General features: G+C 41.8%; 1 protein-coding gene across 1 annotated transcript; it reads left to right on the top strand.

Annotated features, from left to right (window-relative positions):
- The first annotated feature begins 9,784 nt into the window (after positions 1–9,784).
- LOC137247582 (putative gustatory receptor 2a) lies at positions 9,785–12,403 on the top strand. The gene is made up of 4 exons (XM_067778566.1): positions 9,785–10,219; positions 10,283–10,354; positions 12,133–12,222; positions 12,287–12,403. The coding sequence occupies exons 1-4, from the start codon at positions 9,785–9,787 to the stop codon at positions 12,386–12,388; spliced, it is 699 nt and encodes a 232-aa protein (XP_067634667.1). The 3' UTR covers positions 12,389–12,403.
- The last annotated feature ends 3,537 nt before the right edge of the window (positions 12,404–15,940 follow it).

Below are 15,940 nucleotides of genomic sequence, written 5' to 3'. Positions count from 1 at the left end.
GATCACCTAATACCAAAATGACCCTGACGGCATCCCGGACTGATCCCAAAATCCATCCAGAAATGATCTTGGGAAGGTCCCAAAATTATCCCGAAATAGTCTCGGAAAAGTTCAGAAATTACCCTGACGGGTTCCCGGACGAATCCTGAAAGCCATCTCTAAATGATCCCGAAAAAGTCCCGAAATGACCCTGACTGGACCCCGAAAGGATCCCGAAAACTATCCAGAAATGATGCCGGAAATGTCCTCAAATGATCACCTAATAGTTCCGAAAAGACCCTGACGGGATCCCGAACGGATCCCGACAACTATCTAGAAATGATGCCGAAAGGGCCCACAAATGATCCCGTATTAGTCGAGAAAAAGTCCCGAAATGAACCCGACGGGATGCCGGACGAATCCCAAAAACCATCCAGAAATGATGCCGGAAGGGACACCAAATGATCCCGAAAAAGTCCCGCGATAATTCCGACGGGATCCTGAGCGGATACCGAAAACCATCCAGAAGTGATGCCGAAAAGGTCCTCAAATGATCACCTAATAGTCCCAAAATGACCCTGACGGCGTCCCGGACAGATCCCGAAATCCATCCAGAAATGATCTTGGGAGGGTCCCAAAATTATCCCGAAATAGTCTGGGAAAAGTCCAGAAATTACCCTGACGGATCCCGGACGAATCCTGAAAACCAATCTTAAATGATGCCGAAAAAGTCCCGAAATGACCCTGATGTGACCCGGAAAGGATCCCGAAAACTAACCAGAAATGATGCCGGAAAGATCCTCAAATGATCTCCCAATAGTTCCGAAAAGACCCTGACGGGATCCCGAACGGATCCTGACAACTATCCAGAAATGATACCGAAAGGGCCCGCAAATGATCCCGTATTAGTCGAGAAAAAGTCCCGAAATGACCCCGACGTGATGCCGGACGAATCCCAAAAACCATCCAGAAATGATGTCAGAACGGTCCTCAAATGCTCACCCAATAGTCTCAAAATGACCCTGAGGGCATCCCGGACAAATCCCGAAATCCATCCAGAAATGATCTTGGGAAGGTCCCAAAATGATCCCGAAATAGTCTCGGAAAAGTCCAGAAATTACCCTGACGGGTTCCCGGACGAATCCTGAAAGCCATCCTTAAATGATCCCGAAAAAGCCCCGAAATGACCCTGACGGTATCCCGAAAGGATTCCAAAAACTATCCAGAAATGCTGCTGGAAAGGTCCTCAAATGATCCCCTAATAGTTCCGAAATGACCGTGACGGGATCCCGAACGGATCCCGACAACTATCCAGAAATTATGCCGAAAGGGTCCGCAAATGATCCCGTATTAGTCGAGAAAAAGTCCCGAAATGACCCCGACGGGATCCCGGACGAATCCCAAAAACCATCCAGAAATGATGCCGGTAGGTATCCCAAATGATCCCGAAATAATCCCGAAATGACCTCGTCGGCATCCCGGACGGATACCGAAAATTATCCAGAAATGATGCCGGAAAGGTCCACAAATGATCCCCTAATAGTCCCGAAATTACCCTGATGGGATCCCGGACGCATCCCGAAAACCATCCAGAAATGATGCCGGAAGAGCCCCCAAATGATCCCGAAAAAGTCCCCAAATGACCCGGACGATATCCCGGACGCATCCCGAAAATTATCCAGAAATGATGCCGGAAAGGTCCACAAATGATCCCCTAATAGTCCCGAAATTACCCTGATGGGATCCCGGACGCATCCCGAAAACCATCCAGAAATGATGCCGGAAGAGCCCTCAAATGATCCCGAAAAAGTCCCCAAATGACCCCGACGAGATCCCGCACGGATCCCGAAAACCATCCAGAAATGATGCCGGAAGAGCCCCATATGATCCCGAAAAAGTCCCCAAATGACCCCGACATACTCCAGAAAAGGTTCCGAAATGACTCCGAGGGAATCAACGACGGATCGCGAAAACCATACAGAAATGATTCCGGAAGGATCCCAAAATGATCCCGAAATAGTCCGGAAATGACCCAGATGGGATCCCGCACAGATCCAGAAATGATCCCGGAAGGGTGCAAAAACTATCCCGGAAAAGTAACAAAAAATCCCGAAATGGCTCCTACGGCATCCCGGACGGATCCAGAAATGATCTCGGAAGGGTCCCCAAATGATCCCAAAATGGTCCCGAAATGACCCTGATGGATCCGGCAAACCATCAAGAAATTATGCCGGAAGGGTCCTCAAATGATCCCGAAATAAAACAGAAAAAGTCACGAAACGACCCCTAGAGGATCCCCATTAGCCCCGAAAAAGTCCCAAAATGACCCTGACGGGATCCCGAAAGGATTCCGAAAACAATACAGAAATGATGCCGGAAATGTCCTCAAATTATCCCCTAATAGTCCCGAAATGACCGTGACGGGATCCCGACAACTATCCAGAAATGATGCCGAAAGGGTCCGCAAATGATCCCGTATTAGTCGAAAAAAAGTCCCGAAAGGACCACGACGGGATCCCGGACGAATCCCAAAAACCATCCAGAAATGATGCCGGTAGGTATCCCAAATGATCCCGAAATAGTCCCAAAATGACCTCGTCGGCATCCCGGACGGATCCCGAAAATTATCCAGAAATGATGCCGGAAAGGTTGCCAAATGATCCCCTAATAGTCCCGAAATTACCCTAATGGGATCCCGGACGGATCCCGAAAACCATCCAGAAATGATGCCGAAAGGGTTCCCAAATGATCCCGTATTAGTCGCGAAAAAATCCCGAAATGACCCCGACGGGATCCCGGACGGATCCCGAAACCCGTCCAGAAATGATGCCGAAAGGGTTCCCAAATGATCCCGTATTAGTCGCGAAAAAGTCCCGAAATGACCCCGACGGGATCCCGGACGGATCCCGAAAACCATCCAGAAATGATGCCGGATGAGCCCCAAAATGATCCCGAAAAAGTCCCCAAATGACCCCGACGAGATCCCGGACGGATCCCGAAAACCATCCAGAAATGATGCCGGAAGAGCCCCCAAATGATCCCGAAAAAGTCCCCAAATGACCCCGACGATATCCCGGACGGATCCCGAAAATCATCCAGAAATGATGCCGGAAGAGCCCCCAAATGATCCCGAAAAAGTCCCCATATGACCCCGACGAGATCCCGCACGGATCCCGAAAACCATCCAGAAATGATGCCGGAAGGGTCCCCAAATGATCGCGAAATAGTCCCGAAATGATTCCGGAATAGTCCCGAAAATGTCCCAGAATAACCCCGACGGGATCCCGGACGGATCCCGAAAACTATACAGAAATGATCCCGGAAGGGTCCCAAAATGATCCCGAAATAGTCCTGAAAAAGTCCCGAAATTACCCCGGCGTAATCCCGGACCGATCCCGAAAACCATCCAGAAATGATCGCGGAAGGGTCTCGATATGACCCTTACGGGATTACAAATAAGGTGAAGCTAATTATAAAACCATGTTAATAAGGCAGCAGGCGCATTGGAGCGAATAAAAAGGTACATAGAAACATACAGGTAAAGCTAATAAAAGCGTGCTAATAAAAACAATTGATGGAGGGCGGATGGCGGGAGTAGAGGAGAGGACCACTGATCGTTCCTCCAAAATTGTCTAGATCTCGTTCTGTATGTACCAGATGCCAAAAACTATTGATTTAGGAGAAAATTTAGATTGAGTTATAACAATTTATGGATTTTACACCAGAGGGGGAGATAAAGGGGGCGGGAGTAGGGTGTCACTGCTTACTTTGTAAGCCCTCGACTTATTTGACCCCTTGAGTCTGTGATATTGGTGAAGGCCAGTATACGTAAAGTTATAATGTGTAAAAATTATGAAAAATAATTTCTCGAAGGGTCGTGGGACCCCCACCCCTCTTTCCATGTTCGAAAAAAATTTCGCTAGTAGACTACTGTCTGTGTCCCAAATTTCATCAAAATCCGTGTAGCCATTCTGGCGTGATTCAGTCGCAAAGACGAAAAAATATAATAATTACATTATAACTGTTCCTAGGGGGCGGGGACCACGCCCCTTTTGAAAAATATATAGCTAGTAGATCCTTCTAGACTATTGGCTATATGTGTGCAAAATTTCATCCAAATCGGTCCAGCCGTTCTTGCGTTATTGAGTCACAAAGACAAACGTCTGGACAAACATCCAAACATCCAAACATCCAAACATCTTAACATCCAAACTTTCCCATTTATAATATATATTAGAATAGAATATTAGATAGATATTAGATATTAGATTAGATTAGATTAGATAACGAAGAGTTTTCAATATTGGGCATGGATAGAATATTTCAAGTCCTCTTACAGTAGTCCCATTGATCACTTTGACTTTCTACTCATAACAGTATTTCTTTCTTTGTAGATCTTCGCGGCCATAGCTATGAACTTGGTCATACTTATACATTTTTACAAGCTTAAGAATAGTGAATAATAAAGAAAAATGTAACCTACAAGCGATGGAGTTTTAACTGGACCTTACTTTAGATCCACAAACACAGATGCCGATAATTTCGAAAGCCACTATCGGAAGTTGTTAATTATGATCTTAATGCTATCAGAGGAACTCGATCTTGCAATGTTTTACATTTCTAAGGAGGCTTATTGTATCTGTCGTCGCTTAATCAAACTCATGCCATAAGCTTCGAAATACATACTGGAGCATGCTGTCAAGCGCATTTTCGTCTGCCTGTACATAAGTATGCTACCTGCTCCCCTACCTTCTTTATTGAACCAAATTTTCGCCGTCGAATTTTATCGCAGTTGGATTAATAAGGCTTTTAGGCATGAGACGTGCTTTGCATATGATGGATAGCTGCAATTATTGTCATCATAAATTTTTGAGTCATTTGCATAGTGAGTTGATTGACTAGTCAGCTTCGCACTGTTTTTGACAAGAGTACTGGAACTATGCTAAAATAAACTCAATCGCAAAGTTTTGAAACTAATTCTAACTTCCAATAAGTTAAACATTTTTTAATGGAGTCCTACTGAGTACTTTTAGAAGTGGTTGGGTTTTGTGGTGCTGCCTGCCGTTTAAATTCCTTCCGTGGGCAGTGTTAAAACCTGTCAAATGGGGAACGTGCAGAATGAACTCGCTATTCAACATATACTTCTTTTGTGTCGACTGCCTTCTTGTCACGCTTTCATTTGAACCTATAACAACTCATCTTTTGCTGTTAAGATTGAATAGGTTGGAAAGAAATCTTTATAGTATGGGATATGAGGAAGCTACCTTGGACACCATAAAGGCCAGTTGTGCTTCCACATTATTAAACGGTGACACCAGGTTCAGCTATTTACTTAATCAGTAAAGATTTGCTTCTTTTTTTTGGATAAGTACCTTGGAGATCCAAAAATACTAAGTTCGTAAGTTCTTTGAATCATAAAGGAGTAATATGGCAACTTGCCAATGAAATCCTGCACACTTACAAGATGCAGTGTGAGCTAAGCGCTTGCCCACCTATACAACAAAGAGATTGCAAGTCATCTGGTTGGTCGAATGGTGGCGAGTCTCTTCTGCATCTAGGCTATTGCGCCATTTCGCTCTGGCAAGAATCTTCAATTAACCAATGAAAACGATTCTTATAAACTGTCACATTTTTAAATATTTAAAAAGCTCCGCAGGTAGAGTATTCTAAAACTCCGGTAGGCACACGGAAAAAAGCTTTCCGAGAACTTTTGCTCTACCTCGATCTGTTCATCTGTCTCACAGGAGGTGCTGCACTGTGTGAGGTATTTTATTCTACTACTTTCCTTGATGCAGTAACCCCAGTTAGCAAGTGCCAGTGAGTACCTCAACATATACAAAAATATCCCTTCTATTCAACTTAAGAAAGGCTGGAGACCATATTTCGTTGTATGACGGCAATCGATTCAAACTATATTTAACCTGTTTAAGCCAAAGCTGGTATATATTATCCATGATTTATATATCTTTTGGATAGCGAAAATTTCGAGTTGAATCACGCCCACTGAGTTCAGGAAATGTATTGTTTGGGTGTGTTGTAAAGATTCACTCCCCACTGGCAATTTCAGATAGGTCCGTGAAAACCTAGATTGTGAATCTCTGACTAAGGTACTCATCTTCGTAGGAAAGTAGGGTCTATACTTTGTATTGAGGACTCTCATATTTGCGGTTTAGTTTTCCGAATGATTATTGAATTTTTTTACTCAAAAAGCTCTGGATTGCATCCCATCCGCTGTATGCTCAATGGAACAGTCTGAGATTGCGGTGATTAAGAAAATGGTTTTTGGAGGTCGTACGCTTTCCGTAAGGCTTTAAGAGCGCTGACATTTTGAACGCTGCAGCTGCTGTGCGATAGGTTGGTTAAAGCCGAGCTTAAATAGCGAGTGGAATGGAAAGGAACGAATGTGCGGACGAACTAGTTCTTTTTGAACTACTTCCAAAGCTTCACTGGGTTTAACCATTTAATTGTCTTTACATCAATGACGAGTCAAATCGCAAACTAATGGAAGTCACTTTAACTAAAAGTAAAGCCCATTCTCAATAGTCGATATATTCCTCAAAGACCAATCAGTGCAAAGCCAGTCCTTCTTATATTCATTGGTTTCGCGGATCACAAATTTAAACAAGCAACTTCGTCTGAATTAAACTCCAACCAGCATGCCCTACATGGACATATTAGAGTCGATTGATTTTATGCGCAGGCCCTTGCAAATCGGCGCCCTCCCGTCAACCAAAGTCGACTATAAAAAAAGCAATCTACTCGAATACTACATCATTTGCACATTATTCGCATCTATCGCCATTTTATTTTACGGCGTCTTTGGTAAGAACAGACTTCAACTTACTGCATCGGCGATTGGTGGTATTGGTGATCTCATTGACCTCCTACAATTCACTGGAATACGATTAGCCCATATTGTAACTTTATTGGAGGCATTTCTTCATCGACGAAAGATAAGCGCATTCTTCATCCGCGTGAGAGAAATCGACGACATTTTTGAGCGTTCGTTGAATGTGGATATTGATAATAGGTGAGTAACAAGTATGTGTATAAACGGTAGTCCTTGTACTGCAAAGGTTTTAGAGGAGTCTTATGGAAATGGGGCTTAAGAGCTCATTAGGTTCAATGTCATCAGGAAGCTATTAGGTTCGTTTAAAGGCATGGCTATCTAGCTGTGATCCGGTACATCATTTTCAGTTCTTTTCGCTTCCTTAGGTCCCAATCCTCTGTCTGTGTGTAGAAGTCCACAAGAGTGGGGAAATCTTCTGACCGCCATTCGCATGGGAATGGCCAAAGTGATTCCTTTGCATGTGGTTCAAGCAGCTCACTACTAGGCCAATCATCGTCTGGGTACCCACTGAACATCCGTTTAGTTTAGGAGCCCATACCTCCACCGCCGGCGATATTTGGTTGTGCAGGAATGTCCTGCCTGGTGTGGGCTGCATACCGAAAGCCTTGGTCTAAGTTTCTTTCATCCCATAGGGGGTAGAAGCTGTGACGAAACGTTGGTTGGGTTAGGTTGCACTGGCCTATCCATGAGGACCTCACATAGACTGAATGAGTTCGTAGTATTACAAGAAGTTTATTTTTAACGACCAAACTGAAAAACCCTATCAAAAATCAGGACCTATGTTATAAAATAATTCCGTCCTCTTGGCAAATACTAGAAGCTTTCTAGGACTCAAGTCACTTGCTGCTTCTAGATCTGACAGCTCACTTCTAATAGCTGGAGTCTTGGCCTGGCAAACGCAGGGCACGAGCACAAAACGTTCTCGATCGTTTCCTCCTCCAACCCGAGGAAACGTTGGAGTGGTTTATTGAGATATAGGAGGGCTATTGTCAGCATAGCAGCATGCCTATTGCAAAGGCAGATCAACGGAAGCAGCTATCCATTCGATTGTGAAGCAAATAATCTGGGTTTCTTTCGAGAAATCGCAGTAGAGTTTAGCAATGCCCTTCCTGAAGTCCTGCTTGGTCTGGAAGTCGAGGATTGTATTGTGGAGTTCAATTACAAACTTTCGTGCAACAAAATTGTCCCAGCGGAGTGGGGAGAAGCCAGGGAGTAGTAAGGAGGGAGTCGAGAGCAAGGTGCGTAGGGGAACATCACAGGGTACTGCTCGATCTCCTCTACTCTGAACTGTGATAGTAAACGAGCTTCTGGTAATGCTAGAATGTGTTGGCTGTTGAGTGGTGGCCTACAAAATCCTCATCAGGGGTGAGTCATACCAGCTGGATGAAGGTGGTTCTTTTTACGAAGATGCATAAGATTCCCGCTTTTAGAACTTCATTGATCATGCAGATACCGTTGGTACCTTCTGATAAGTTTAAATATTCAAGAACTAGGTTTATAGGACAAAAATCTGTGCTGAAGGCTCAATGTAGAGAATAGGGCTAGGAAGTCTTAAATTGGTTTATACTGCTGCAGGTATGCCGTCCGTAAGATATGGGGACTCTCGCCAATGGCAGCTCACTGGCATTATGAGATGATTGTCAAAAAAACCTCCTTTTAGGGTAGCGTTTGGATGGAACAAACTAAATACGGCGAGTTCTTTTAAAACGATAGTGTCAGTACAACGAATAGCGATGGTTGGTATCAGCGGTACTTCTAGAACAGCACCTACCTTGCCATTGAATGTCATGCTGAACATAAATTCAGTAGATATTGCGGGCAGGTCAGCTGTGGTCCTCCGCTGATCAGGATTCGTAACATGGCATTTTAAGCTTTGGGCCAACTTAAACTGTATACCTCTTCTGCAATTTTCACACCAGAACTTCCCTTGAGTGCGGAGTTGGGAAAGGCAATGATCTGGGGCAATGAACCGGTTAAGTTGGGCGGGAGATTTGGCGGGGGGTTTTCGATGGATGGGATGCTACCCCCAGGGGGTTAGGGGGCTTAGAATATACCCGCGGCAGGTATTCCCGTCGTAAGAGGCGACTTAAATGCCAAATTTATTCAAGGGCTTGTGTAGGGCAACCTTTTCAAGGGGTTGCCAGCGCAATATATACATAGCTTTTTCAAATCAATTGTTAATCTCACCTACCCGTGGCGAATCTTGTTGCTTTAATAGCTGATGCTCTGGCCACCCCAAGTTCGTCATGGATCTAGGGAGTGGGAGGACGGAATGGCCTAGAAGGTTTCATGTAGTCATACTAAATCGTTCCAAAGATGGTCGGGTTAGTTAGTACCTTAATGGAAGGTACCGGATCAGCATCCGACAAAGGACCATTAACCCCAAAGCCTTTGGGGAGTATCCTTATCGCTAATACAACAACAAAAACAACAACAACATGGATGGGATGTTGTCCAGTTGTGCTGCGGTCAGAGAATTCCACATCTAGCCAAGCGTATATTAAAGCCCTGATTCCAACTGTGGTGCAATCGGGGATCGTATGAGAGTTCCTGAGATCGTTTGCGATTTTGTCAAACTATTCGAAGATTAAACTCATCTCGGTCCTGTACCATAGTAGTATCCCGGACAACTGTCACGGCTCCTTTTTAAAACGTATGAGTACAACTGAACCGAATGCAGATGTCTATAAGCAACTCGGGTACCTATCTAATATTTCTAGAGACTTCCTTAACTAATACCCCCTCTATCTCCTAATTAATTTTTTTTTTACAGCTGCTTCCACAAACAGCTAATAAGACGTGCCATCAAAACAATCTCTGCATATGTGTGCGTCCAAATTTTAGTCGTCATCACAGAATCGTTTTGAACACAATTCCTTATCGATTTGCTTTATCTTATATATGTTGTCATTCTGTGTTACGATGTTACGTTACTTCCAATTCACGATCTGCATTATGATTATACGTGAACGCTTGAAGAAATTGGTACTAATTTTGGATGAGCAGAAGCTATATGAAGACGTTCATATGCAGGATGGCAACTCTGCAGTTAAGAATTTTTTTCGAACTCAGCATAACGGTACTCTGAGCTGCTTCCCTTATATTCGAAATATTGATTTGACACGTTTGCATATTATTCGTGATCTCTACAATCGTTTGTGGGAGTTAACGGCACATGTAAATAGAAATTTTGGGTTTTCGTTATTGACAAATGTCGGTAATGATCTTTTGGCAATCATATCGAATAGTTATTGGATTTTTATAAATTTTAATAATTACTCAAATACAATGGAACAGCTTCTACAATCGACAAGTAACGCTTTATTATCTCTGCCGCATATGTTTAATGTTCTATCATTGGCATTACTTTGCGAAGAAACTTTACAAAAGGTGAGTAAGAAGACTGAAAGTTTTTAGGCAGTGACAATGGCTTTTATATACTCAAATTAATAGACTACTGAAATCGCCTACGGTCTACATAATCTGGAGACGTGTATGCCGAACAATCATCAATACAACATCGTGGTAAGTAAGATGATCTTACACTTGAATAGGACTCAATCATCTCGACCATTTTGTAGGTAGGCACCATCATGCACAAGCTAAGTGCTTGTAGGGGTACAAATTCATTAAGGGGTTAGACATAGGGATGCTGTTGTTAGAGGTGTAGATTCCACATTAAAATTGAAAAGATAATTGGTATCATGTGGAACACATCGAGGTTGATTTTGGACAAGTAAGAGCTTAACCTGTTACAGTATCCAGAACGAAGTTGAGCCAGTGTGATTCGTGTCTTCCTTGGTAGTCTGCTTTATTCTACTACAAGGATTGAATAGTGCAAATTGATAACGGGGTTCATCGAGCGCGATCCAGCAAAGGTGTTTACGGATTCTGTGTGGATTAGGTTATCTGGACTAATCGGCTGAGCGCCTAGCTACAGGATCTCATCCTAGCGCTATCGAAGATGTTTTCTTATACCTCTCGGATAAGGGGCTAGATCAAGCAGGTGTTCTCTGGGGTGTCCGGTTTGTGAAAATTCAACAAAAACTGTCTGCTAAGCATTCCATCAGGCCCTTTTATATTGAGCTATTTTGCCTCACTATTTAGATGATGTTTAATGGTCATAAGGAGACATCCCGTGGTAGCTCTGAGCGCAGTATTTTAGCAGACCTGCAGCCGTTTTTAGAATTTTGGTTTTATAAGTCAGGCGCCCAAACTGGTGATGCGTAGCACATGAGCGAGCGGCCAATGGCTTTGTAAGTTACTAGCAGCGCTCCTTTATCTCTTCCCTAAGTGCTGCCGAAAACGTCTTGAGGATCTTGTTGTGGCCTTGTAATTTAGATACAATTTTGGGGGCATGTGCCTTGAAGGTAAGTGTGTTATCGAACGTTACCACTAAGAGCTTAGGGTTACTGATAGGCAGTTACGATATCGACTTGAAAGTCCAATATTTGCGTCGTATGTTCATTCCATGTCGTAAACAGGGTAGCCGTGGACTTGCTTGGTGGTAGCGCCAGGTCAAGCGAGGTGAAGAAAGCAGAAATACTTGGGAGATAGCTTTCCGGTAACAAGCGCCATCAAGGCACTAGCCCGACCATCTCGGGAACGATTTAGTATGACCACAAGAAATTCTCAAAGCCATATCGCCCAACCGCCATAGATCTATGAAGAACTTGTGGTCGCCAGAGCCTCGGCTGTTAAAGAAACATATATATTGCGCTGGCAACCCCTTGAACCAATTTGGTATTTTAGTCGCCTCTTACGACATGCATAACTGCCGCGGGTATATTCTGAGCCCCCTAGCCCGCTGCGGCTGGAGCGGTTGGCCGTGACGACCACCTTACCTACAGGACACGTGTCTGCTCGGCCACCATATATAATTTGCTTTGTCAAATCATTTGAGATTTTGATGGTGTATGTTTACTGGATGGCTGTTAAATTTCGCTAGTTCTTTTACCCTCTTACGTAATATGTTGTGTAAGCTCCGGTACGGACATATCCCTTCTCGGCGCCATTTATAAAGTTGGTTTTGTGGAATTCTCTGGTCAAAAATCCACACTGCCATACATCCCCTTTACTTGTATATATCTGCCTCCCCCTACCAACTGCTGGCGATATTCTGATCCTGCTTCATAATGCTCCCAATTTTTTCGACTCTTTGTACAAGATTTAGTCATAAAATATAGCACAAGTAGTTCCCCGATATTTTCTTTACGCAGCAAGTCCTGAACTCAAATATTTTGCCTATTTATATCCAAATATATGCATAGTCAAAGAACTTTTAGTACTTTTCTCCTTCGCAGATCGAGCAATTCTCTTTACAGCTACTTCATCAAAAGATTACCTTCTCTGCAGCTGGGTTCTTCAACATCAATTGCAGACTACTTTATTCGGTGAGAACTTACCTCAAAAGAGCTTTGTGTTACAGAGAGCCATCGGTTTTGTTTTTTGTTGCAGATTGCTGGCGCCACAACCACATACCTAATCATTCTTATTCAGTTTCAAATGAGTGGTGACAGGGTACCACAAAACTGTACCATATCAACAGATAATGTATAAATATCTCGAAATTTTTGTGAATCGAAGTTGTTTGTATTGTATGGTTTTTTTATTTATTTTAAAATTTTAATAAAATCAATTATTCTCCTTGGTATCAAAGTTGGGCCCTAATCATTTCTACACCAAGGACGAAGATTAAAATGTTAACGCCTCTACATACGATCAAGAGCTTAGGAATATCTTCGTTAGGGCATCCCATCTCATTTTACACGTCTCTTCCCTTCCGACGCTGTTACGTCTACCTATTTAAGCTAGTCTTCGAAAGGCATTCCCTGTCATGTATCTTCCAAAAAAATGGACAGAAGTCTTAAACTTAAGGCGAACGCATAGAAACGATTTCTGTCGAAGCAGAACGGACATAGAGGAGATAGAAAGTATTGAGCACTTCCTCTCATATGCCCTCCTCTGACCAAGACAACAAGGGCAGCTCAACGCCCGTTTAGTGGAGCTAGTCGGCTTAAGTGTGCCTCCTTGCTTTGTAAGGCGACCGTTTTAGCCTTACTTAAAGACATTTAGGCATATTGTGTATTTCGCAGGTTGGCATCTTGACTAGGACGCTCGCCAAGCTTTGTAAGTTATCCTCACTATAGCAAGTAGAGTGATATGCGAACATGGTGTGGCATTACAGCAACGCAGTGCCCCGCTGATACAACTGTACTTTAATATGAGGAAAGGTGTCTTTACTTTTTTGTGAGTTGCTCAGAGATCCTCCTTGTACTTGCCCTGACTTAAGGGGCCACAGAGACCCCCAAATGTGTTTCTCATAGAGGTTGTCACTCCGAAATTATTTCATATATTTAGCTCAAGACCTTAAGATATCACCCTGATCTAGAGGAGTTTCATCATAGCGAATGCGGCATGCGGTACAAAAATTACTAAGCGACGACGCAATGTGCTGGTGGACAAGACCAAACATAGAGTCACCATATGAGATTGCGAACTTAGATCATCTGATGCGTAATTGCTTTTTCATGACGGAAAGTCCTAATTGGCAGGAAAGAAGGAAGGTTTGAGTATTGTATCACCTATTTCTTACGGTAGTCGGCTATCTCACAAAAGTCCTAAACTGCCACACGCTATCTATATAAATGCTGACCTGTAAAAAATGGTCTCAGTTACTGCTGGGTTTAAAGAAATTGTATATCATCACATCAATGACAATCAAAAAAGTGCTTTAATGGAACTCCATTTTACTAATTGGCATTTACACTGAAAAAAGTTTCAAATAGTCATTTTAATGTTTTTTTTAGGAAATGTAATTCAAGGACTTGCCAGTTCAAAGGTTGAGCTAAGTAAGTTGTGTAGATTTCCGAATAAAAAATGTCTTTTTAATTTAGATAGATGACTTCAATTAAGAATTCCGCAGCATTAAAGTTGGGCATTATTTTCTGACGTGAGTATTTACCTTCTCCAGTCTTTTCTAAGAAAGACTGTTGACCGTTTCTATATAAGAAAACATTTTCGAGACATTTCTTGCTGTTAAATTAAACCAAAAGAACATGAACAAAGCTTCCCCTCTGGTCAAAGATGAGTCAATAAAAGAATTGGCGTTCAAGAGCTTTTTCACCACTTGCGACTTACAAAAACGGACTACATTCCTCCAAAGATCATCTCCCACACAAGCTATAAACTTTTAGCTCCTCTACCAAACGTGGTGAAATCTGAAATTATGTGGAAGTATCCGTTCTCGTTGGCGTACTTAGAACATTTCAATATATCTCTATCCCAGGTTACCACTCACAGCAATATTAAAGTTCACGAGAAAAAGATATATGTAAGTCTAATTATACATTTTAGAAAGTTTGTTAGAAACTTTCTTAAAACTTTGATTGATCACGAGCTTGCTGTGGACCAATCAAGATAATTACGAAGGTTCAATACTTTATTGGGTATGTTTTAACCTTAAAACGCATATTTTTGCTGCTTTGAAGTCATAAAGGGTGCAGCTCTGTGAAGTTGGCACCTACTTGGGCCAATAATTAAAAAAACCATATCTCATTCGTTTGTCCACGTTTGTCCGGGAAAAATTTTCGTTTGTCCACCTTTTGTTAAAAAGTTATAACAAAAAATTTTTTTTCGAAAAAACCCAAAAAATTTTTTGTTTCGCTTTATTGTGCTAAATCGTATGTCCGTCGTTTGCGTTAAAAAACCAAATGCCATTCGTTTGTCCATCGTTTGTCCACGTTTGTCCAGGAAAAATTCTCGTTGGTCCACCTTTTGTTAAAAAGTTATAACAAAAACATTTTTTTTCGAAAAAAACCCAAACAATTTTTTGTTTCGCTTTATTTTGCTAAATCGTATGTCCGTAGTTTGCCCATCGTTTGTCCATGTTTGTCCAAGAGAAATTTTCGTTTGTCCACCTTTTGTTAAAAAGTTATTTCAAAAAAACAAAAATCGTGTGTGAAGTTGGCACCTCCATTTACGAGTAATTAAAAAAACCTAATGCCATGTGTTTGTCCACGTTTGTCCACGTTTGTTCAGGAAAAATTTTCGTTTGTACACCTTTTGTTAAAAAGTTATTTCAAAAAAAAAATCCTGTGTGAAGTTGGCACCTCCATTTGCGAGTATTTAAAAAAACCAAATGCCATTCGTTTGTCCATCGTTTGTCCACGTTTGTGCAGGAAAAATTTTCGTTTGTCCACCTTTTGTTAAAAAGTTATAACAAACAAATTTGTTTTTCGAAAAAACCCAAAAAAATTTTTGTTTCGCTTTATTGTGCTAAATCGTATGTCCGTCGTTTGCGTTAAAAAAACCAAATGCAATTCGTTTGTCCATCGTTTGTCCACGTTTGTCCAGGAAAAATTCTCGTTTGTCCACCTTTTGATAAAAGTTATAACAAAAACATTTTTTTTCGAAAAAAAACCAAACAATTTTTTGTTTCGCTTTATTTTGCTAAATCGTATGTCCGTAGTTTGCCCATCGTTTGTCCATGTTTGTCCAGGAGAAATTTTCGTTTGTCCACCTTTTGTTAAAAAGTTATTTCAAAAAAACAAAAATCGTGTGTGAAGTTGGCACCTCCATTTACGAGTAATTAAAAAAACCTAATGCCATTCGTTTGTCCACGTTTGTCCAGGAAAAATTTTCGTTCGTCCACCTTTTGTTAAAAAGTTATTTCAAAAAAAAAATCCTGTGTGAAGTTGGCACCTCCATTTACGAGTAATTAAAAAAACCAAATGACATTCGTTTGTCCATCGTTTTTCCACGTTTGTCCAGGAAAAATTTTCGTTTGTCCACCTTTTGTTAAAAAGTTATTTCAAAAATAAAAATCGTTTGTGAAGTTGGCACCTCCATTTGCGAGTATTTAAAAAAACTAAATGCCATTCGTTTGTCCATCGTTTGTCCACGTTTGTCCAGGAAAAATTTTCGTTTGTCCACCTTTTGTTAAAAAGTTATTTCAAAAAAAAAAATCCTGTGTGAAGTTGGCACCTCCATTTGCGAGTATTTAAAAAAACCAAATGCCATTCGTTTGTCCATCGTTTGTCCACGTTTGTGCAGGAAAAATTTTCGTTTGTCCACCTTTTGTTAAAAAGTTATAACAAACAAATTTTTTTT

The sequence above is a fragment of the Eurosta solidaginis genome, chromosome 4, assembly GCF_040869045.1.
Source record: "Eurosta solidaginis isolate ZX-2024a chromosome 4, ASM4086904v1, whole genome shotgun sequence".
NCBI classification, from domain to species: domain Eukaryota; kingdom Metazoa; phylum Arthropoda; class Insecta; order Diptera; family Tephritidae; genus Eurosta; species Eurosta solidaginis.
Note: the sequence above shows the minus strand (reverse complement) of the source record. Positions and strands in the feature narration are given on the sequence as shown.

What these genes read in the sequence shown, in the direction of transcription:
- LOC137247582 (XM_067778566.1), top strand. Translation starts at nt 9,785, where the DNA reads ATGATTATACGTGAACGCTTGAAGAAATTGGTACTAATTTTGGATGAG. An exon ending in GCGAAGAAACTTTACAAAAG is followed by an intron (nt 10,220 to 10,282) that starts GTGAGTAAGAAG and finishes TCAAATTAATAG; the next exon opens with ACTACTGAAATCGCCTACGG. An exon ending in ATTGCAGACTACTTTATTCG is followed by an intron (nt 12,223 to 12,286) that starts GTGAGAACTTAC and finishes TTTTTGTTGCAG; the next exon opens with ATTGCTGGCGCCACAACCAC.